Source organism: Danio rerio, chromosome 21 (assembly GCF_049306965.1).
Source record: "Danio rerio strain Tuebingen ecotype United States chromosome 21, GRCz12tu, whole genome shotgun sequence".
In the NCBI taxonomy this organism is placed as follows: domain Eukaryota; kingdom Metazoa; phylum Chordata; class Actinopteri; order Cypriniformes; family Danionidae; genus Danio; species Danio rerio.
In genome coordinates this window covers 44796578-44815908 of record NC_133196.1, presented here as the reverse complement: position 1 = coordinate 44815908, position 19331 = coordinate 44796578, and the positions used below count along the sequence as shown (strand labels likewise).

General features: G+C 33.9%; 2 protein-coding genes across 10 annotated transcripts in view; one reads left to right on the top strand and one right to left on the bottom strand.

Moving 5' to 3' along the window:
* msx2b (muscle segment homeobox 2b) overlaps positions 1-3020 on the top strand; it is a 28699-nt gene extending 25679 nt beyond the window's left edge. Inside the window, exons 2-3 of the mRNA NM_131276.3 lie at positions 5-482; positions 2060-3020. Coding sequence (NP_571351.3) covers positions 179-482; positions 2060-2481 — 726 coding nt within the window. The 5' untranslated portion in view covers positions 5-178 and the 3' untranslated portion in view covers positions 2482-3020. The remainder of the gene's footprint in view (positions 1-4; positions 483-2059) is intronic.
* A 4625-nt stretch (positions 3021-7645) lies between these two features.
* On the bottom strand, positions 7646-15010 carry LOC101882859 (uncharacterized). 9 transcript variants are annotated; one of them, XR_012396927.1, is made up of 13 exons: positions 14957-15010; positions 13677-14698; positions 13303-13335; positions 13035-13119; positions 12715-12855; positions 12470-12618; positions 12190-12326; positions 11999-12092; positions 11770-11869; positions 11407-11660; positions 11099-11251; positions 10588-10715; positions 7646-10489 (listed from the first exon to the last, which is right to left on the bottom strand). XR_012396927.1 is itself a non-coding variant. In XM_073935488.1 (13 exons), exons 4-13 carry the CDS (start codon positions 13114-13116, stop codon positions 10172-10174), a joined length of 1590 nt encoding a protein of 529 aa, XP_073791589.1. In that variant the 5' UTR covers positions 13117-13119; positions 13303-13335; positions 13677-14698; positions 14957-15010; the 3' UTR covers positions 7646-10171. The 9 variants fall into 9 exon arrangements, 5 of the variants coding, with proteins under 5 accessions (XP_073791589.1, XP_021324915.1, XP_021324918.1 ...); XR_012396925.1 differs by having other exon boundaries at positions 14595-14698; XR_012396926.1 differs by having other exon boundaries at positions 14606-14698.
* Between the last annotated feature and the right edge of the window lie 4321 nt (positions 15011-19331).

The window sequence follows — 19331 nt, the reverse complement described above, 5'->3', positions numbered from 1 at the left end:
GCAGACTCCACAAGCCAATCACGAGTATTGGTGCGCGCTCCCCAACTCAGCGGCGCTCTGATTGGCTGAAAGTTCTATTGTGGCCGCGTGCTTGAAGGCATCAAAGGCTTCATGCCCTTTGCATGAGACGTCAGTGCGACTTTGAAGTTCGGGTGTCCAAAGGCAAGTCGCGAGGAGGATGTCCGCGTCCGCGAGCCTGAAGGAATCAGACGGAGATCGGGACATGGAGCAGCGCAAAACCCAAGTGTCAAGCCATCCGTTCAGCGTGGAGTCTCTTATTTCTAGCCACAAAACCAATAAGGACTTTGAGAGAAGGCGAGAGGATGTGTCCAGTCAGTTTGCGCAGACTGAGATCAGGGATTCTTGCGGTTCGGCTGGAATACCAAAGCACTTTATGCTTCAAACCTCACCCGTCAAATCCGAGTCTCCTGAGCCGGATGACTGCACATCATGGGTTATGAACTCTAGATACTCGCAGACTCGTAAGAAGTTTACCTTATATACTTTTGCATTTCCACCCTTATTTTAAACTATGTACATTGCAAAAATGCTTTTCATACTTAGATTTTTTTTGTCTTCTTTCTAGTCCAAATATATATATAAAAAATACAAATAAAATCTTAAATCAAGCATTTTCTAGGCAAGCAAAACATATTTTCTTGTTTTATAATATGCCAATATTAAGTGAGTTTTTCCTTAAAACAAGGTAAATAATCTGCACATGGGGTAAGCAATCTTGTTTTTCCTTTTGACATACGACTATTTCGCTTGTTTTATGGAAAAACTCACTTAATTTTGGCATAGTATTTCTTAAAGCAAGACATTTTGTTTTCAAAATGCTTCTTGGTTAAATTTTTAGATATTTGGACTAGAAACAAGACAATAAATCTAAGAAAGAAAAGCATTTTTTGCAGTGTATATTTATTATAAAAATTATACGCAACTTGGTTTAGATATCTGCTTAATTTATATTTATTTCTAAAGGTAAAACAACTTCAGATTATTTCTTATGATAACACTTTAGTTTGTCACAACTCATGGTAATAATAAACCATAAACTAACACTACTAGCTTAACAAACCTGTAATTAGCTGTTTATTAATAGTTTGTAAGGTAGAAGTTAAGTTTTGGGTAGGATTAGGGATGCAGGGTATGATTATTCTTTATAACTACTAATGAACAGTTCATATCTTAATAATAGGCAGGTAGTAAGCCAGTTGTAAATAGGATGACTAGCTATTTTGCAAAGCAAATATTCGTAAGAAACAGAGGGCACTTAAATTTTATGGATATTTGTTTTTCACTTTTAAATGGAAACATGAGCCTACTTCTCTAAAACAGTGATGCCTTGAGAAGTTTCAGATTACATTTAGGGAAAGTTTGATTTAATGAAGATCATAACACATTCAAATGAAAAAAGTTCCCTATAAATAAATATATATATATATATATATATATATATATATATATATATATATATATATATATATATAAATTAATTTTTCATGTTTATATATATATATATATATATATATATATATATATAATTAACAAATATTACATTTAAGTATTTAAGTAAAGAAAACAGCGAAACAGACACACATGCACATCAAAATTTGAGTAAAATATAACATTCAAATGCACACATTGAATTGCAACTTAGGTGTGATACTGTTTAAAATTTAGATTATATTTTATTTAGATTAAATTTAACTATATTTTACTTACTTTTTTTAACTAATGTAAAATATAAAGGAAATTAATTATGTTTAAAACTTATGTTCAAGAATTATAACAGAAGATTCACTCCTTTTTCTTATTCCTTTTGTTTATTTTTTATTTATTATTATTATTGATAAATTATGCAATATAAAACATTGAATATAGTTTATGCTGTGTTGCATAAAAAACACTTAATTAAACTCAAAAGTAATAAAAAAAACATGAGCTTCCCTTTCCCGTTTTTTTTTTTTCCAAAATATTTAAACAAAATAAGCATTTCATCTTTTTTAAACCTCATTTTAAGTTTTTTTTTTAAAAATATATATATTTCCTACAGGCCAGGAAAGTCCCTGTCCTCTCCGCAAGCACAAGACCAATCGCAAACCCCGTACACCATTCACAACCTCACAGCTCCTTGCCTTGGAGCGAAAGTTCAGACAGAAACAGTACCTGTCCATCGCAGAGAGAGCCGAGTTCTCCAGCTCCCTCACCCTCACAGAGACCCAGGTCAAGATCTGGTTCCAGAACCGACGGGCCAAAGCCAAACGTCTACAAGAGGCAGAGCTGGAAAAGCTCAAGTTGACTGCCAAACCTGCTCTGCACCCCAATTTCAGTCTGCCTCTTCCTCTTGGGACACAACTTCATTCAGCGGTCTCTCTCTATGGCCAGTCGTACCCTTACCAGAGGCCTTTATTGCCTGTAGCTCCAGTGGGGCTTTATGGGACACCTTTAGGGTACAGCATGTATCACCTCGCATGAGAAGAGCGCTGAAAACTGGACTAGCGGACGTACCTGTGGATGTACAGAAAGACATTGTTTACAATGCCCAATGCCGAAAAAAATAACCCACAAGTTGCTAAAGATTTCATAATGTGCCTTGCCTTCAAGTCCTGACTTGAAAAACGGAACATTTTAGCTCCGTCTTCACTGACTGACAGATCACATTTTACCCTATGGATGGATAATTCTATTGCCAAAACTTTTGTGTATATTTTTGTCATACGTCTTTATGTAATATATTGTAAATCTAATTATTATTATTATTGTTGTGTGTGTGTGTGTGTGTGTGTGTGTGTGTGTGTGTGTGTGTGTGTGTGTGTGTGTGTGTGTGTGTATGTGTGTGAAATATTGGATGAGTTTAATGTCCACCACATTTTATGTTGATGGATTTTTTATACTGTAAAAATTTGTTTCTGATGGAATTTCCTTTCTAGGCATTGTTGACATACCTGTAGTCATGTTTTCAACATAGTCATACTGTTCGAAAATGATTAAATGACTAGATGTATGATTTTATATACGATAAACGCATTGATACATTCACACTGAGAAAATGTACAAAAGTTAAGAGGTTCTTTTTTTTTGTGTTTGGTTTATTTTTAAATATACAGTCCGAATTATATTATATGAAGGCTGAAATCATCCATAGCCCTGGCAAATTCTAACTTAAAGTTACTTTTATTCAGCCAACTTTTTTGAATGAAATGACACGGTTAAAATATAAAGACATAAAAAAAGTGTCATGTAAACAAAAACTCTAAGTCAAAATCTGCCTGTTTGTATTTACGATATATATATATATATATATATATATATATATATATATATATATATATATATATATATATATAATAAAATATATTATTAGCTATATATATATATATATATATATATATATATATATATATATATATATATATATATATATATATATATATATATATATATATAATTGAAGTCTGAATTATAAGCCCCCCTTTTGAATTTTGTTCACAGTATGTCTGATTTTTTTTTCTTATGGGGAAAGTCTCATTTGTTTTATTTTGGCTAGAATAAAAGCAGTTGTACATTTTTTAAAAGCCTTTTTAGGGTCGAAATTATTAGCTCCTTTAAGTCTACAGACTTACCTAATTACCCTAACTTGCCTAGTAAACCTAATTAACCTAGTTAAGCCTTAAAATGTCACTTTAAGCTACATAGAAGTGTCTTCAAAAATATCTAGTCAAATATTATGTACTGTCATCATGGCAAAAATAAAATAAATGTTATCAGAAATGAGTTATTAAAACTATTATTGTTTAGAAATGTGTTGAAAAAATCTTCTCTCTGCTAAACCGAAATTGGGGAAAAAAATAAACAGGAGGGCGAATAATTCTGACTTCAACTGTACATAGTGCAAACCATAATTGAGTACACCCCATTCAAAAAAGATAATTTTTATCCATTTATCAGTGAATATAGGTAATGTATTTTGGTGCATTTAAACAAAAACAGATTTATTAATCAGATTTGTTTATTACAGTAATATTTTAGTCACCAAACATTAAGAAATTGAAAGATAAAACAATTAAATTCAATCAAAATGTTGCAAAAAATATTACAACCTATAAAATTTCAACTATTTTTTTTTTCAATTTATTTTGCTTCTCTTGATTTTTCCTCTTTTTTCAATTAGTATTTAATATTTTTCTATAACATATAAATTTGTGTGTATTCACTTTGGATCATTATCGTAAGTTCTTTTGTGAGATAACCTCAAGATTTGGCTTTAGTAATGATTAATATATATGCACAAATATAATTTTGTAGAGTTTCCTATTAAAAATGTAAATTTAAAAGAGAGATTTGTGAGGGGTGAACTTATATATGCTGAGCACTGTGTATAATAAAAATTTTTGCTGCTTACTACTTAAAGAAAATGACAAAAAAAACACAATTCTAAAGTTGTTTTGGGAACAAACAAGTTGTTTTATGTTGTAAAAACAATTAAGTCTACTTAACTAGATTTGTGTTGGGACAACTTATAGCAATTTTGTAGAACCCAGCATATTTGACATTTTCAAAAGTATAAATTTTGGACTTTTTGATTAGTGATATGTACGTTGGGTATTAATTTACACTTTTGTAGCAATGTTGTCCATTTCAGCACACATACCTTTTAAAAAAACATACTGCCTCAGTGACAGCTCTCATACATTTTTTCTTATATCTATACTGAAAATTCAATTCAATTTAATTCAGCTTTATTTGTATAGCGCTTTTACAATGTAGATTGTGTCAAAGCAGCTTCACATAAATGGTCATAGTAACTGGAACAGTGTGGTTCAGGTTTTAGTGTTTAAGTTCAGTTCAGTTTAGCTCAGTTCAGTGTGATTTAATCATTACTGAGAGTTCTAACACTGAAGAGCAAATTTTGGATGGAGTTTAATTGGTTAATACTCAGTTTTGTGTATATGAAAATATTCCCATTTTTATTTTGTGAAGGTTTATGAACAAGTTTAGGGTAGAAGTTGGGTTGAGTAGACTAAATTTAACTGTTTATCATTTTCATAAATTTGTTCATTCATTTTTCTTCGGCTAAGTCTCTATTTCAGAGGTCGCCACAGCGGAATGAACCACCCATTTTCATATATATATATATATGTATATATATATATATATATATATATATRTRTATATATATATATATATATATATATATATATATATATATATATATATATGTATATATATATATATATATGTATATATATATATATATATATGTATATATATATATATATATGTATATATATATATATATATATATATATATATATATATATATATATATATATATATATATATATATATATATATATATATATATATATGAAAATAATAATAATAGATATTAACCAAATATAATGAATGCCATAATGTGATTATCAGCGATTAAATAATGATCTCTACCCTAACATGATGTGCAGTAATAATGTTTGATAAGGCTGTTAGTGAAAGTTATTATGAAATGTTACGGATTAGTTGGGTTTTGCTTCTTTACTGCCTTGTTATGGCTTGTTCATTAAGTTGTGGCTCTATAAATGGGGACGTTAGAGGGCCTGTTTTACTGCTTCCGCGTGACTTTGATGCAATGAGGAAATCGTTTATGGTCAGCACTTTACTCACAAGCTTCCTTTAATCAAAACACGAACCCAGTCATGCTAATCAAACACAGACCCGCTAAAGTGTTCGCGGATGTGTTTTATAATGTCGACTTTCAGCCACTTATGAGAGCACGGTGAATCTGGGCAATTTGCCTGTTCCTGTTCCTATGGTGAACTGTTTTGCCTCAAGACCCTAAAGAAGGTAAATTCACAAAGCTGTCAAGTTATTCAAAATATCTCATGTATATGTGGGTAGCTGTTGCACTTTTTATTCTACATTTCTCATTGACTTAGCAATAATCAGACAGGCTTATTTCTGAATTATATTTAAATAAACAAAACAAAAATATATATACAGTTGAAGTCAGAATTATTAGCCCCCCTGAATTATTCAACCCCACTGTTTTTCCCCAATTTCTGTTTAACGGTGAGAATATTTTTTTAACACATTTCTAATAGATTTAATAACTCATCTCTAATAACTGATTTATTTTATCTTTGCCATGATGACAGTAAATAATATTTGATTAGATAATCTTCAAGACACTTCTATACAGCTTAAAGTGACATTTAAAGGCTTAACTAGGCCATAACTACACTACGGACAATTTAGACAAAGACCGCATGTCTTTGGACTGTGGGGGAAACCGGAGCACCCGGAGAAAACCCACGTGAACGCAGGGAGAACATGGAAACACCACACAGAAACTACAACTGAGCCGAGGTTCGAACCAGCGATCCAGCGACCTTCTTGCTGTGAGGCGACAGCACTACCTACTGCACCACTGCCTCATCTCTAACCCCAACCGTCATTGGGTGATGAGCAAATCGTACTAAATTGTACGAATCAGATTGTACGAATTCATACAAATTAGCCACTAAATCAAAAAGTTACGAATTGCTGTGAGATTGCGTTGGGTAGTTCATATTTTTCTAGCCCATATTAATGATCATTATTCAATATACATAGGGTTTCCACGCTTCTTAAAAGTACTGAATTTCAGACATATGGATTCAAGGCATTGAAAGTACTTAAAAACCTACACGGGTCCTTGAAAGTGCTTAAATTAAATTTGAAATTCATTCATTCATTTTCTTTTTTGCTTAGTCTCTTTATCAATCAGTAGTCGCCACAATGGAATGAACCCTCAATTTATCCAGCATATGTTTTATGCAACAGATGCCCTTGCAGCCCCAACCCAACACTGGAAACCACCTACATAGACTACAACTAATTTAGCTTATTCAATTTATCTAATGTGCATGTCTTTGGACTGTGGGGAAAACCGGAGCACCCAGAGGAGCCAGACCAACACAGGGAGAACATGCAAACTCCACACAGAAATGCCAACTGAATAGCTTGGACTCGAACCAGGGACCTTCTTGCTGTAAAGGTGATCATGCCACCCACTGCGCCACAGTGACGCCCTAAATTGGAAATTAAATTTGTTTATTGTTTGTACTAAATTGTCAAAAACAGAATGAAAAAACAATGTGAAATTTAAAAAATCACATATTTATATCTTGTACAATAACACTGACACGTTTTTATCAACATTTCAGAAACCACATTTGAATATCACCACACAGTAAATTTTGCTGTGTTGAATAAACTCTTAAAGAGTTAAATTTAACACTGCACGTGAGTGTATTTGGTCCCACTCAGAATTGGTGTTAAATTAACACTTTTCATTGTGTTATATTTTCAGAGTAAAATTAACTAAATTTTGAGTTAAAATTTAACACTGGTCAACACTGAAAATTGTTAAGCTGTTTAACTCTGAACAGAAATTAACTCTGTCTGGTGTTCCTTAATTTAACACCAAACAGAAATCAACTCCGGTTAAATGTTAATACATCACTAATAAAGAGTTGATTTACAACCCATATGGTGTTGCTTTAACTGTCATTATTTCACTCTGGTGCAATTTTTTAATGCTACTGAACATACTAAAAAAACATTAAACAACAAATAAAACAGAAAACGAAACTCAATATCAGTTAAAACTTTTATTAAAACATTCAGGCTTACAAAAATACAGTGCAAAAATTTCAAGTCTGCATAAAATGGCAATATGGTACAATATGAAGTACAGAATCAGTTGTACCATATTTTCTTTGAAGATCAAATGGTTTGAAATAACACAGCTCATTAACATTGACAACTGTTAAAACTTTTTCTGGATGCAGTCTGACTGTAAAAGCATAGTAATGCTCATCAAAACATACAGTTTCCATTAGTGTGCCACATAACAGTACATTTTCATTTTTGACAGCTAGAGTCATGATCTTACAAAACACTGGCATCTCATTTGCTACTTCTGTGCAGATAATAAAGTCAGGACGATACTCTGTGCCATGATGTTTGATCCACTTTACAGCATAGACTATTTCAGATATTACCACACCTAATTTTGAAGCAATCTCTGGGCCACCTCTAATTTCCCTGAGTTCCACCATCTTTCCTGGGCCAAGAGTCAGTCTGTACTGGCTAAAAGACTCCCAATACATTGCCATACAACTCTGGTGCTTTTTGGCTAGTGTTTTGGTGATGTTTTTGAAACTTTTTAATTGTGTTTTAAAGAATTTGTGCTTAGCTTCATAACGCATACACCATGTGTGCAAAATTGGACCAATTTTCCTTATACATTGTGGGTAATGTATCATGATGTGATGTTTTGGCAGAAGATTTTTTTGGGGGAATAACATTTTAAATAGCCGATGATGTTCAATTATCAAATGTTTAAGATAAGTGGTCATGCCATCTGTTAAGACAGGTGAAAAGACAATGTTAACAATCTGCAGAAGTAAAAGCAAAAGATGCCAGTGTTTATCATCTTTATGTATTAAATCTCCAAATATTAAAGGCAAATTGCGCAAAAAGCACCAAGATTGAATAGCATTTAAGCCTAAATCATTGCTTCCATCAAGCAATTTGACTTTTGGAGGACGGTTTCTCTGCTGATTGTAACCATAGTCAAAAGCATGTACTCTACCATCAAGATCATTGGCACTCAGAAAATTATGCTGAATGTACTGCAGAACAAGTTTTACCTCTAGCTGGGCAACTCCTTCTAGAATGTCGTGCATTATATCAACAGCAAAATTGGTGGCTGTGTTGAAATATTTGAGGGAATTTAATAAGCATGCCCTTTTGACACCATACACGTGAGGTAGTGTAGAATCAGACTGTAAAGTTTCACAATGCAGAGCATGCATCTCAGCAGTTCTTAGTTCAACCTCAGGACTATCTTCAGAGAACACTGACTGAAACTGATGCTTCTCAAGCAGACAAAAACGACAACAATATCGAGCCCCAAATGATTCCAGAAAGCCAAACAAGCTGTGCAGACCTAGGTTATCCCCTGTGACTTGAACGATAGTACCCTTGATGCATCTTCCAGACACTGGATTCTTAACTCCCTCAATTTCAAGCACTTTCAGATCATTGACCAGGGGCTCAATTATGGAGTTAAAACCATAGCGCTTAACATCCTGTGCATGAAAGAGGGCACATAAATGAATATTAACCAGTGAGGAGTTAAAAACTGGTGGGAAATTTCTTAATGAAAAATAGATTGCACCCAATTTATGTATACCTTTCTTTGAGCCCAGTGGATTAGCTGTCTCAAAATCATCATAAAATAACTGAATTTGTAAGGCATCTTTTTCTGTAGAAAATAAAGGACTGCTTTTAAAATGTGCTGCATCACTTAAGTCCACATAAATTCCTTCCTTTGAAATGTGTCTGGGTTTAAACAAATGGGTAAGTTGTGGATTTTTTAAAATTGTCTTTAGTGTTTCTAAAATGGGAATATAAGAAAATTTATCAGTCACAACAACTTGATCAAATGTTCCTGTAGTTTTATTTCTTCTGCTGTCAAATCTTGTGCCGAGTACTATTTCACTAGGTTCAACAATTCCCCATTTCGCTGTAAACAGTCGCTGTCGCTTGACTTCCGAATTTAACAAAGTAAATGGATTTTCTAAATTTGTAAAAGATTCCTCTATTTTTCTTTTACTAACAGTGTCCTCAGAAGATAGACAGAGCAAAGCTGCATCCTGGGCTTGACTATGAATCTCAAAAACCACTTCTTCCATAGATGAAACAAAACCATTTATTGCAGACTGACTTAAACCAGCAACTTTCAGTTGTGCAACAGCAGACGCACACATATCTAAAGTGTTCTTATTAGACTTTAACATAACAGATGTTGTGGCCACATCTTCAGCACTGTCACTCTGGTGAAACATTGCAGCACTATTTTCTTCCTCTGTCTCACAGATGCCACTAGGGTCACAACTCTGTTCACATTGTTCAGGATGTTTTATATTCAAATGTTTTCTAAAACCTGAGAAGGTACCAAACTCAGAACCGCATCCTGCCTCTACACATTTAAGTCGAAGGCTCTTTCCAGGAACCAAACCATGAACAAATCTGAAGTGCCTAACAAGCATTTTTGAACCATTTAATTCAGTCTCACAAACAAAACACTTCATGAGTGCACTGGAACTTTAGGCACCTAGTTAAGCAGCCTTGCCCTAACCTCAGCAACACGAGGACTTTCTTTAACTTTCCCAACATCTATGTTGTACACAGTGGTTTGAATGAAAGTGTACATGTTGTGCAGCATGGTGTTGTAAGAGGTGCCAAAAACATAATGTGCCTTAAACAGTTCATCAAAGGCACCAAGAGAAGAGGTGGACTTGCATGGAATGGCATGCTGATCAAGGATGATGAAGAACTGGTGAATTGAATCCTTCTGAGGACCTACAGCCAGGAGATAGGGCTGAGCGCTCGCAGAGATGTCTTGCAGCTGCTCCTCAATGTTTGTTCCACTCTAAAAAAAAGCAAGCAAGTAAAAAAGAAACATCACTAACAAGTTAAATAATAAAAAACTATGACAGAACAATCATTAAATAAAACCAGCAAACAAACCTTCTTGAAGACAACAAGATGATTTTCTGCTTGAGAAGCAGAAACTTTCCCTGGTCTCTTCCGGCCTTGAGCAGATGGTGGAATCAGATGCAACAGTAGTAGTACTGAAGCAAGGTCGCTGTCCCAAACTGTTTAAACAGGTAACAAACAATTGGTTAATATCATAAATGTTAACTCGCAGCAAAACAATGTTGAAAACTAGAAGTTAACTACATAAAAAAGCCAAAAATATATACAAAGTGACTAAAGCTACATTAACAATCTTAGTTTGAATCCAATTATTTGTAAATCTGATAAAACTTTGATCCAAACTACCAACATATAAAAAAATTTATGAATATGATTTGCAATAATACACACACATATATATGAATGAATTCCAATTGAATATGAACAATTAAAAATTAAACTGACAGTGTGTAACTATCGCTAACTTCATTCATGCTTGGGTTCCTTTAAATATTATAATAACCATGGTATGAAACATTACCTAAACAATCAAAATTCTTACCAATATGAACATCATCTTCAGTGTCATCACGAAGAGATTCTGCTGCTAGCAAAAGTTCCTGTAAATCGCTGGTTGCAGGAAGTCTTTTGCACTGCTGAATGACTTTTTTCTTGAACGCTGTTGTCCACTTCTCTAGCAGCTTGCCTGACACTCCTTCTCCAAACATCAGAACAAAGTCTTGCTCAATCTAATAAGCATAACATTTTAATTATTGTAATGCTTAGGGCAAATCTTTAAACTCATGTCACCACTGACTATTTGTTTTTTATACAACAAACCATTTATCAAATATGATTATAAACACTTACCAAGCCTTTAATGTCCTTGAAACGAGGAAAAATTGTCAATAGATCACTGGACTGCATGGGATCAAGAACCATCTTACGACGATAGTCAAATGTCAGTTTCATTTTCTTCTTGATGGCATCCTCATCAGCAGAATGGTTCATGAATGCAATTGCTTCCTTGCATTCATCCTCACTCAGGACAATCTCTGAAGTAAACTTTGAATGCCTTGCTACAGTTGGTCCACCGGATCCCCGCTCAGCATACGACACTTGACCTAACAAACAACAAAACTATTTTAACTGTTTGTTTATACAAAATAAAAAAAATAATCATCCAAGCACAAAGAAAATTAGATTGCTACATTTCTGAAGTTCATTTTGTACCTTCAAATGATCCTCGTCGTTCTTTAGCCAGGTTTCTCTGAATAGTTTTGATTCTCCATGCCAAATATCCGGTGCCACTCTCACCATCATAGTAATGCTCCTAAAGAGATAAAAATGGGTAAAAAGGGGGACACAGGAGCAAAATATACCATCTGTAGTATAGGTGTGTAAAAAAAAAAAAAAAACGTGACAACAAAAATGTAAAATTTTAAAAAGGTGCAAGACTTACAAAGCCATTTTTGGAATAGGGGTCACTGAGGTAAGGAAACAAAGCCACGATTCCTCTGGCATATTTTTCTTTGACCAGCCTTGGTGGGGACCCTCTGCAAAATAATGATTAATTATAAAAAAATAATAAAATAAATCCACAACTATATCAAGTAGCTATGTGTACACACAAATCAGTACTGTGCAGATTACCCATTTTTTTCGGTCATATCAGCTGCCAGGATATTAACCATTTTTCTCCTCGTTTCATCCTTTAAAGCCTTTGTTCTGTTATACTCATTTATTATACTCTCACCTCCAGGTTTCTTGACAAGAACAGATTGCACCAGCTTTAAAATAAGAGGGGAAAAGGCAGGTTATAAACATATTAAACAAACACACCTAACAAAAAGCAAAACATGAATTTTTAAATAAAATGTAAATTATATATTTTTTCACTTTAAATCATTTTTATGTAGAAAAAAAAGTCCACCTTTTTTGCTTCATCATCCAGCTTCATTCGCTTACTGTCAGGGCCTTCTTCAATAATGACTGTATCCTGAGAGTCAAGGGAGTCAAAGGATGAAGACAGAGACTGATCTAAATGCATAGAAGATGATTGTGGAGAGGCCGGTTCCAAATCTGTTTGCATAAACAATATAAGGAGGGGGGGGTCAGGAAGTCTCTATGACAAAAACTGTGAAACATTACAGTCAAATAATGTGATAAAATACAAACCTGCACCATGTTTTATGGTGAGAACGCCAACGGAGGGATCTTTGATTAACTCTTCAAAAACATCACCATCCACCTCAGTCCCAGATTCATCCACAACCTTCACTTTCTCAGGTACATTTGGAACCCCAAACTTCAAAAAGGCTAAACAATACATAAATAATATATTGCATAATAATAACAAAATGTGAAAGCTGATCAGTTATATACTGGTAACTCTGAATATCATCTGGAAACATAACACAGCAGCATATACATCAGTATTTAAATTGACCACATACCAAATAAGAAATCTGAATAACAAAAGTGTAATTGTTTCTTACCTGCAGACAAAAAGTCCTCCAGGTTCAGATTGGCTATTTTAACAAACTTTTGTGCATCCCCAAATTTCACCTTTACCAGCATGCTCTGTAGGAAAAGAGAATGTTTCATACAGGTGCCAATGGGGGGGATTTATAAATGACACAAAAATGGCACATAGGTTTATAAATTGTTGCAAGATTTTATAACCATTAACATATATTTATTTTTTAAGAATTGGTCATCCCAGTTAGTAAAGTAATTACACAAGTACTTAAAGGTTTTACTCACGATGTGATCTGTAGAGCCTTATATGCACAGAAACTTGGGGGAAAAGAAAACACCAATATGTCAACAATCATTTTTCTGTTATGTCAAAGTATAACACACATTCACCATAGAAAAAAAAAGATTCTAATCCACTTAATTTTGAAATAATGTCTGTGCTGAAGGGTTGTCATGATACTGAATATTGGTACCAATTGGTACTGGAATTAAAAGCATCCATTTCCGCTAATATTTAAGTGTTTTTGAGTAGCCAAAATATTATTAAAATGTAATAAGTTGCTTCCAAACTCATCTACAACTAGCACAGACGTTGCCACATTACACAAAATAGTCATAACTTGGAATGCTATAAGAGTAAATCATCATTTATTGTTTACCTGGTCTTTTGTCTATGATTATCAGCTTCAGCTCTTCAAACGTCAGTGGTTCGTTCACGTCACACAGACCCATATTAATTAAGCTGCCAAAAGGAGCCATGATTTTAGTTTACCTCTTGAGTCTTCTGGTTTTTGAGTCGTTCGTTTAGCATGTGGCAGCACGTGAAGAGAGATGAATAAAATCCGAAGACTCGAGAAATGAACGAATCAAAACATTTTCCGGCTCTAAATGCATGACTGGCTTCTGTCTTTCACGCGATGAACGAACGACTCAAAGCACATAGAAGACTCGAAAAGGAACGAATCTTCTGCTCCACCAGCACAATTGTGCGCGTGCGCAATTAAACGAATCACTCCGAAAGGACTCAACGTTTTCGAGTCATACAAAAGATTCATTCAAAATGAACGAATCGTTTATGAACGACCCATCACTACATGTCACCGCTGTTTACCGGGCACAAACACGGATGCACGCCACTTGATCGTTTTAAAAGCCGCGAAGATGAGCTGGCGTGTCTATGGGCTGACATTTAAGAGATCCGCTGATGATTCACAGTTTTAAAATGATCCGCTGTCTCTGTATCGGTGTTTGCACTCGGTAAACAGCGGTTAAGTGCGGTGAACTGGTGACCTTCACGGCCAAACGGCGGGGTTTAGGACCGCGCTCAACAGCGAATTTCAGTTAACGTAACTGTTACCGAAAAACAGTATCATGACAACACTAACAAGCTGTTAAAATGCAACCTCTTAACAGAGAAACGTTAATTAGGAAGTAATTTGAAATGGACTGAAAATATTTAACCAGCAGTGAGCTCGACAGCCATACAGACACAGTTAATTTTACACTACATATGTTTATATCATATAACTTTCTCTGTAAGTTACCATCTTAATATGTTGAAACAACAAAATACTGACCTAACAGTTACCTGGAGCATTGCAGAGTTGCTCTTGAAAGCAAAACTTCGAGGCTAAATGTAGCCTAACGTTACCGTCTTCTTCAGAGAGTTCACAGTACAAAACTAAATGGATATAAAAGTAAGATTAGAAATCGCAAAAACAATTTAAGTAAGATCATTGGCATCGTTTAAGCTTTATCTTTAACGTTAAGGTGACCACACTGTGATAAAATCGATGGAATGACACGGTCACAAAGTGACTCATAATCAATGTTTTAACAAACAAAACGCATCAAAGTACAACATATACCGTTGTGTTAGCACATTTACTCATATAAATCGATAAAATTATGTTTTAAGACGTTAAACAAGAGAGCTTACCTATACGCACGAGGGAGCAGAAAATGGCGCCGACAAAACTCCAACACGTTCTCTGCAGGGGGTAGATTGAGGGGCGGAGCTTAACAGAGCAAAGTTAACAACGTAGAATACAACTCTGATCATTTTCACCAACACAAGGGGGTGTCTTTCACCGTTTCTTGTAAAATTAACTCATTTTGAGTAAATGCAGATCAACACAGCTTAATTAACACAGCGGATTTTACTGTGCAGTATTGAATTCAGCTAATTTATGAATTTATTAAAATCATTTTAACATGACTGTTTAAAACTTTTTTAGGGAATCCTGAATACAGTACATATGTGGATGGGTTGTACAATTTGGCCTTGTTTGATCTTGTTCAGTCAGATCTTGTTTTGATTTTGACATCCTCTGCTGGTTACAGGGAGAACAACAGCAGTGCATTACACAGGCGAAGTCAAAATTATTCCCCCTCCTGTGAATTCTTTTTTCTTTTTCAAATATTTCCCAAATTATGTTTAATAGAGCAAGGACTTTTTAAAAGTATTTCCTATAGTATTTTTCCCTTCTGGTTAATTCTTATTTATTTTATTTCAGCTAAAAAAAAAGAAGTTTTACATTTTTTAAGGTTAATATTATAAGTTACCATAAGCAATCTTTTTTTTTTTTTCAGATTGTCTACAGAATGTACAATGACCCTAACTCAGCTAGTTGACCTAGTCAAGCCTTTAAGTATCACTTTAAGCTGAATAATACTATCTTGAAAAATATCTAGTAAAATATTATGTACTGTCATCATGGCAAAGATAAAAGAAATCAGTTATTAGAAATGAGTTGAAATGTGAAATGTGTTGAAAAAAAATTTATATAATATAATTTATAAACAAATTAAATAAAAAATATATTTTTAATTGTCATAATAATGTGTTATATAAAGTGGGTCCCAGGATGTACAAGAAGCACTACATTTAATCACATTATTTGTTACGCGCCATGTCTTTATTTTTCCCCAGTAATTTCAATAGACTTTATGCTCTCAACTGCTGTACCTGATGACACTTGCATTTTGGATTTACTATCCATCAACTCCAGTTTATAATGCTCAAAACAATAAAGTTATAGATGCTTAAGTATTGTAGAAGAAGAAAAAAAAGCGCATGGCACTGAACATTTTATTATTTCACAAACAAATAAATGAAATTAGTCCTGGAGCAATCCATAAAAGTAATATAATGAAAACTGAGATTACTGCAAACATTTTTCTGAGACTATGTTTCAAGCGTTCACAATAATGCTATTCACACCAGACGGTGAAGAAGCATCAAGCGTAAGTGATTTACATGTTAAGTCAATGCAGACGAGCGAATAGGCATCCTGAGGCGCGATATGCGCGAATGGTGTGGCGCGAATGACGTGAATTGCACGTTGGTTTCCCCCACAAGTCCAAAGACGTAGGTAATTTGGGTGAGCTAAATTGGCCGTAGTGATTGTGTGTGATTGAGTGTGTATGGGTGTTTCCCAGTGATGGGTTGCAGCTGGAAGAGCATGCGCTGCGTAAAACGTGATGGATAAGTTGATCAGATTAATAAAAGGGACTAAATCGAAAATAAAAGGAATGAATGAATGAATGAATGAATGAATGAATGAATAACTAAAGCAATCTCGATTGTACTGAGCGAAAGCACTCGTCTTTTAAACTGAACAGTTGCATCATTGATGATTTAAGTTTTTTGTTCCAGATGTGGGACACAGTTTATTGGTTCAGAAAACCTAACGTGAGGTGACAACACAGTTGGTTTTAATCTGCGCTAGTAGTTTAACATTGGCTTGGTGTTTCCTGGCCTTTATAGATTCCCAAAAAATAAGGGTTAGGATTTTAAAGTCCTTTTTGGGATATTATTAAATTTGAATGAATTTATATTTATGTTTTTATAACTATGTGTCTGTTGCAGTTGTTTTGCTGCATCCAAATTGCCTCAGAGGGATCTCAATAAAGTTTGACCTTAACCTTGTTATTTGCCACCATGTTGTGCATAACAATCCATGTAATGTACACCTAGCCATGGATAATCCCTTACATAAGGGATAATCCACACTAGACATGCATTATGAGTTTAAATTTAGAGCAGTATACATTTTAATTTAGAAATGAGAAACATGGCCATAACTAAAGAGTAGTATTTAAGCCGCCTTATACATCCATTCTTACTAATAAAAATGTTAATGTTGTTCTGTTAACAATATAAAAAGAAAAATATTATAATACTAAAATGTTTTCTAATGAATTATTACACAAAATGTATTGATTTAATATTTTACTTAAAAACGCACACGTCATCATGTGTTTCAAATATATTATGTATATCCAAACTTGCAATCCAATTTTCTTTTAATAATTAAAATACAATGAATAGCTCAATAGGTTGTCAATTTAACAATGTGTTTAGCTATCTAAATAGTTAGATTGCAGTTCTTTCCACCCAAACTGGTTATTTGTCTTGGTCCTGTGTTTTGATTGCTTTTCAAAATTTCACTTATTTTCATTTCATTGATGCTACAAACTGCATTCATTATTAAGAGCAGAAGCACATCCAACAAACTGCTTTTAAATACTTGAGCACTTCAGATTACATCTAAATTTTCAACATAAAAATGCTGCGTCCCACACAATTCCAAGTAGTCTCAACACAAATCGATTAAGTTAACTTAATTGTTTTACATATTTAAGTACATTGAACAAAAAACAATTAAGTTGCCTCAAAAAAAATAAACCTAAAAACTTAAAAAAATGTTGTTTCAACTCATTTTAAGCAAGTAGTTTGAACAAAAGTACTTTTTTAAGTGTGAATCCAAACCTACAACAATAACAACACCTATTTTTATACAACTTAATTATTTTTTATTAACTTTTTATCTACTTGAATGCTTAATTATACAATAGATAGATAGATAGATAGATAGATAGATAGATAGATAGATAGATAGATAGATAGATAGATAGATAGATAGATAGATAGATAGATAGATAGATAGTTCATGTTAACTCATGGTGCATTAACTAATGTTAACAAGCATGGACTTGAATGTTAATAATGCATTAGTAAATGTTCAAATATGATTAATAAATGCTGTACAAGTGTTGTTCATGATTAGTTCATGTTAGTAAATCATTAACTAATGAGCCTTATTGTAAAGTGTTACCGGTTAATGTTATTATGATAGTGGTTCATTTGGCTGTGGCGACCCCTGATGAATAAAGAGACTAAGCTGAAGGGAAATGAACGCATGAATAAATGAATACTGTTATGATGTATTGATCATACTATTTGTTTTTACAGTGAAATTAATACTATTTTACTGCAAAATTACATAAAATATCCAATTAGACCTACTGCTGTTTTTGACTGTAAAAAATAAGAGAATTATCTTCCTCACCACTAATCCCTTTACTGTGAACTTTCAACCACTTTGCCAATGTACAAGTTTTTGCTGTTTATTATTACTATATTCACACAATTAAATGCAGAGGTAACAGCAACACATTGCAGCCCAGGCTCATAATGGATATGTATCCCTATTTACATTTCTGGACATCGTGAAATACGTCCCAGGAGCTACAATTTTTTGCAGTTTTTGTTTTCGCAAATTCACAGAGGCCGCTGTTTATGCTTTTTCAGATCTCAAATTTCTCATTTGAGTTGGTGATGGTGAGCGGCGTATATGAATGGGGGCGTGTGTGCGCGGCCTACCTGATGAGTGGTGGGGGGGGGGAGTTGTGCGCAACGTACCTGAAGAGCGGTGGGGGTGAGTTACGTGTGACCTGAAAAGGGAGGGATGCAGAGGGATGTGCGACGTATTTAAGACGTGCAATTTCCTGGAGATTATCATTTATTTGCGGGCATCTGGGGGTCTCTATGCATTTGCGAGAGACTCCCGTAACTTCCAGGTGACTTGGGATGTCTGTCAATACAGCATAATTTTTTTGACACTGTACAAAAAATAATATTTTACCATTACCGCGAGGGTTGGGTTTAGGGTTGAGGTAGGGGTAGAAGCTAATAAAATACAACTAATCAATAATTTAATAAATTTTACTTCTTAAGTTCAGATCGTATGCCTTTTAGCAACAACCACAGGAGAGATTCGAGCTGCTGAATTTACGTCATATTTATTTATAATTTTCTTCCAAAATGCATAAAGGAAGGCTAAGTAACTGTTCATCTGGGAGAGGAATAGAGAAAATAGTTTAGTAACATAAACAGCGTGTCTATTACGTAATTTCAACATATCGTCCAGTTATATAAAAAATTATTATTATTGCCATCTCCATAGACATCCGCATATATTTTGCAAACATTATATGGGTTGTTTTGTTTGTAGTTATGTGTATTGGAA

What these genes read in the sequence shown, in the direction of transcription:
- LOC101882859 (XM_073935488.1), bottom strand. Translation starts at nt 13,116, where the DNA reads ATGCTGGTAAAGGTGAAATTTGGGGATGCACAAAAGTTTGTTAAAATA. An exon ending in CCTATTCCAAAAATGGCTTT is followed by an intron (nt 11,870 to 11,998) that starts GTAAGTCTTGCA and finishes TTATCTCTTTAG; the next exon opens with GAGCATTACTATGATGGTGA. An exon ending in ACGACGAGGATCATTTGAAG is followed by an intron (nt 11,661 to 11,769) that starts GTACAAAATGAA and finishes GTTGTTTGTTAG; the next exon opens with GTCAAGTGTCGTATGCTGAG.